The sequence below is a fragment of the Triticum dicoccoides genome, chromosome 2A, assembly GCF_002162155.2.
Source record: "Triticum dicoccoides isolate Atlit2015 ecotype Zavitan chromosome 2A, WEW_v2.0, whole genome shotgun sequence".
In the NCBI taxonomy this organism is placed as follows: domain Eukaryota; kingdom Viridiplantae; phylum Streptophyta; class Magnoliopsida; order Poales; family Poaceae; genus Triticum; species Triticum dicoccoides.
Genome location: NC_041382.1, coordinates 682308644 through 682311351, shown reverse-complemented (window position 1 = coordinate 682311351; position 2708 = coordinate 682308644). Strand labels below are relative to the sequence as shown.

The window sequence follows — 2708 nt, the reverse complement described above, 5'->3', positions numbered from 1 at the left end:
TAAAAATTGAGTGGGGCCTAGGCACCCACTTAGCACTATGTAGGTCCGCCCCTGCACCCAGTAATGTTCATATATAAGGGGTGGAGCGCTCAGGAGCTCCAAATCCTCTTCCTTTGTTTTGGTTTATCTATATGGGTCATACAAAGTCTTGCGGGTTGTATCGTCATTTTATTTGTTGGATGAACAAAATGCGCAATTAAGTGACCACAACTGAATTTTACTCTATATATACAATGTTATCTGCCGAAATTATTTATTTTTCCATTACATTGCATAAAAACAAGACATATATAGACATTCATCCCACATGGCAGAAGAACGAAAGTGAACTTGTCACAAACATCGGCTTTAAAGATCGATTGGGACATTATAGGGCACCGCAATTAGGTGCAGTTGGTTCCTTCTTCTTGCCGTTGCGCCGACGATCATGTCCATGTCGAGCTCCTCCGGTCGAATCCCGTTGGGGAGGCTCCAGTCGAAGTAGTAGAGAAGCCTTGCCACAGTGAGCTCCAGCGTGGCCATCGCAAAGTTGCCGCCGGGGCACATCCTCCTCCCGCTGCCGAACGGCAAGTACTCGTACCGCGTGCCGGTGTAGTCTGTCGCCGTGCTATCCGCGAACCTCTCCGGCCTAAACACCTCGGCGTCCTGCCAATGCTCGGCGCTCCTCCCTATCGCCCACACGTTAACCAAGACCCTGGTGCCCTCCGTGACCTCGAATCCGCCGACGTCGCAGGTCTCCCGGCAGACACGTGGGAGGACGAGCGGCAACACCGGGTGCAGCCTCAAGCCCTCCTTCACCACCATCCTCGTGTAGCACAGCCCCTCTATGAGGCTCTCGTGGTCTCGTGGGTTCTTGTTGCCGAATGTTCGCCGCACCTCGGCCCGCGCCTTCGCCATTACCTCCGGGCTCCGCATGAGCTCCGACATGATCCACTCGGCGGCTGATGATGTTGTCTCGGTCCCTCCCGTGAACATATCCTAATCGAAATTAATCGACATGAAGAACATGAATAAGAAAAATAACACATACGTAGGCAGTACTATCTACGCATCGATCATGTGAATCTTTTAAAAACACTTTACCACTATGACTGCCTTGATGTTCGTGGCGCTGATGGGGAACTCAAGGCCGTCCTCGTCCTTGATCCTGAGCATGACGCTCAGAAGGTCATCATCTCCGCCGCCGGTCGTCGCCGTTGACTTCTTCTCCTCCCGCCGCGCCTCGCACCTAGTGATGATCTTCTCAAAGACGGCGTCGAGGACCCTGTGCGCTCGCCAGAGCCGGCGTCTCACCCCAGTGACGACATCCACGAACCACAGGGACGGGAAGAGGTCCCCGACGCAGAAGCCCCCGCTGTACTCCAGTGCCACGCCGATCGCAGACAAGAACTGCTCCTGGAGGTCGGCATCGCATCCCTCACCGAACGTGGCCTTTGCGCTGATCGTGTTCGAGCAAGACACGAGCAGTCCGCCGAGATTTACTGGCTCGCCGCCTCTGGCGGCAGCGCGGACATTCGTAACGAGGGACAGGATCTCAGTATCCCTGATGGGCGCGAACTGCCTCACCTTCCGCGCGCTCAGGAGCTCCACCATGCAGATCTTTCGCAGCGTCCTCCAGTACGCGCCGTACGGCGCAAAGGCGATGTCAGTGTTCCCGTAGCATAGGATCTCCGTGGCCACAAGGCTCGGCCGCGACGCGAATGTGAGGTTGTTGTCCCGGAGCACCTCCTGTGCCGCCGCCGGGGAGGAGATCACGACGGTGTCGACGTGGCCCAGCCGCAGGTACATCACCGGCCCGTGCTTCTTGGCCAGGTCCCGGAGAGCGACCTGCGGCTCCGAGGTAAGGAGGTGGAGGAGGCTTCCGATGAAGGGGAGACACCGTGGACCAGGAGGCCGCCTCCTCTTGGAGCTTGGTGCCGATTTGCGGCTAAGCAACGACGCAAGAATCGCCAGTGAGGCGACAGAGATAGAGAGCAGGAGAGTGGCGGTGCTTAGCTCCATCAGGATGGTTCGATTTAAGTCGCGGCTTAATTTGCTTGGAAGAACAGCAGGCAAGAGTAGCCACTTTTATAAGCACTGCGATGTCAATGACACGTCGACGGAGGTGTTTGGATTAGAGACTGGTAATGTAAACGGGGTCGGAGAGCAGACAAGAATGGGAAGGAGAGTAGAAGGAAGGAGGACGGAGGACTGATTACAGAAGGAGGAGGGAGGGAGGGAGCCTGCACCTTGCAGAAAACGGTCCGGCCGGCGACGAGGGTGAGCTGCGGCGGCGACCAGGGGCGGTGGCGATAGCTAGCTACCAGGAGACGCAGGTCACGCCCGCGGCTGGCGTGGCGCAGATCTGGCGGCGATGCACGAGGTGAGGAGGATCGAGGGGAAGCGGAGAGGGGCTCGAAGAGGCGGGGACGCCGGACTCGAAGGGGATCGGGGTGGCGGCGGGGCTGCTCGAGGAGTAGTGGGGTCGTGGGAAGAGGAGGTGTGTGCGGTGACGCAACCGTTTACGGATGTGTGTCGGTGGGTGTTAGGGCCAACTCCACCGCACGACCCCAAACGGACTTCTGTTTTGTCTGAATTCTGTCCGTTTAAGATGACAATGGGTGGCAAAATAGACATACATGTCCGGTTAAGTTGGAGGCGCTCAACGCGCAGCTCTACCCCAAAAGGTCCGCCTTGTCTCCCACCCGCGTCCCGCGCCGCTCCGTGCT

General features: G+C 57.5%; 1 protein-coding gene across 2 annotated transcripts; it reads right to left on the bottom strand.

Annotated features, from left to right (window-relative positions):
• Positions 1-210: 210 nt before the first annotated feature.
• LOC119356226 (9-beta-pimara-7,15-diene oxidase-like) lies at positions 211-2475 on the bottom strand. Of its 2 annotated transcripts, XM_037623154.1 has the most exons (3): positions 2229-2475; positions 1084-2076; positions 211-978 (listed from the first exon to the last, which is right to left on the bottom strand). In XM_037623154.1, exons 2-3 carry the CDS (start codon positions 1999-2001, stop codon positions 349-351), a joined length of 1548 nt encoding a protein of 515 aa, XP_037479051.1. In that variant the 5' UTR covers positions 2002-2076; positions 2229-2475; the 3' UTR covers positions 211-348. The 2 variants fall into 2 exon arrangements, with proteins under 2 accessions (XP_037479051.1, XP_037479050.1); XM_037623153.1 differs by having other exon boundaries at positions 1084-2475.
• Positions 2476-2708: the final 233 nt, after the last annotated feature.

Bases quoted from the DNA above. Each gene is read 5' to 3' on its own strand.
- LOC119356226 (XM_037623153.1), bottom strand. From the start codon at position 2,001: ATGGAGCTAAGCACCGCCACTCTCCTGCTCTCTATCTCTGTCGCCTCA. The intron at 979-1,083 runs GTAAAGTGTTTT...AATTTCGATTAG, and splicing joins ACATCAAGGCAGTCATAGTG to GATATGTTCACGGGAGGGAC.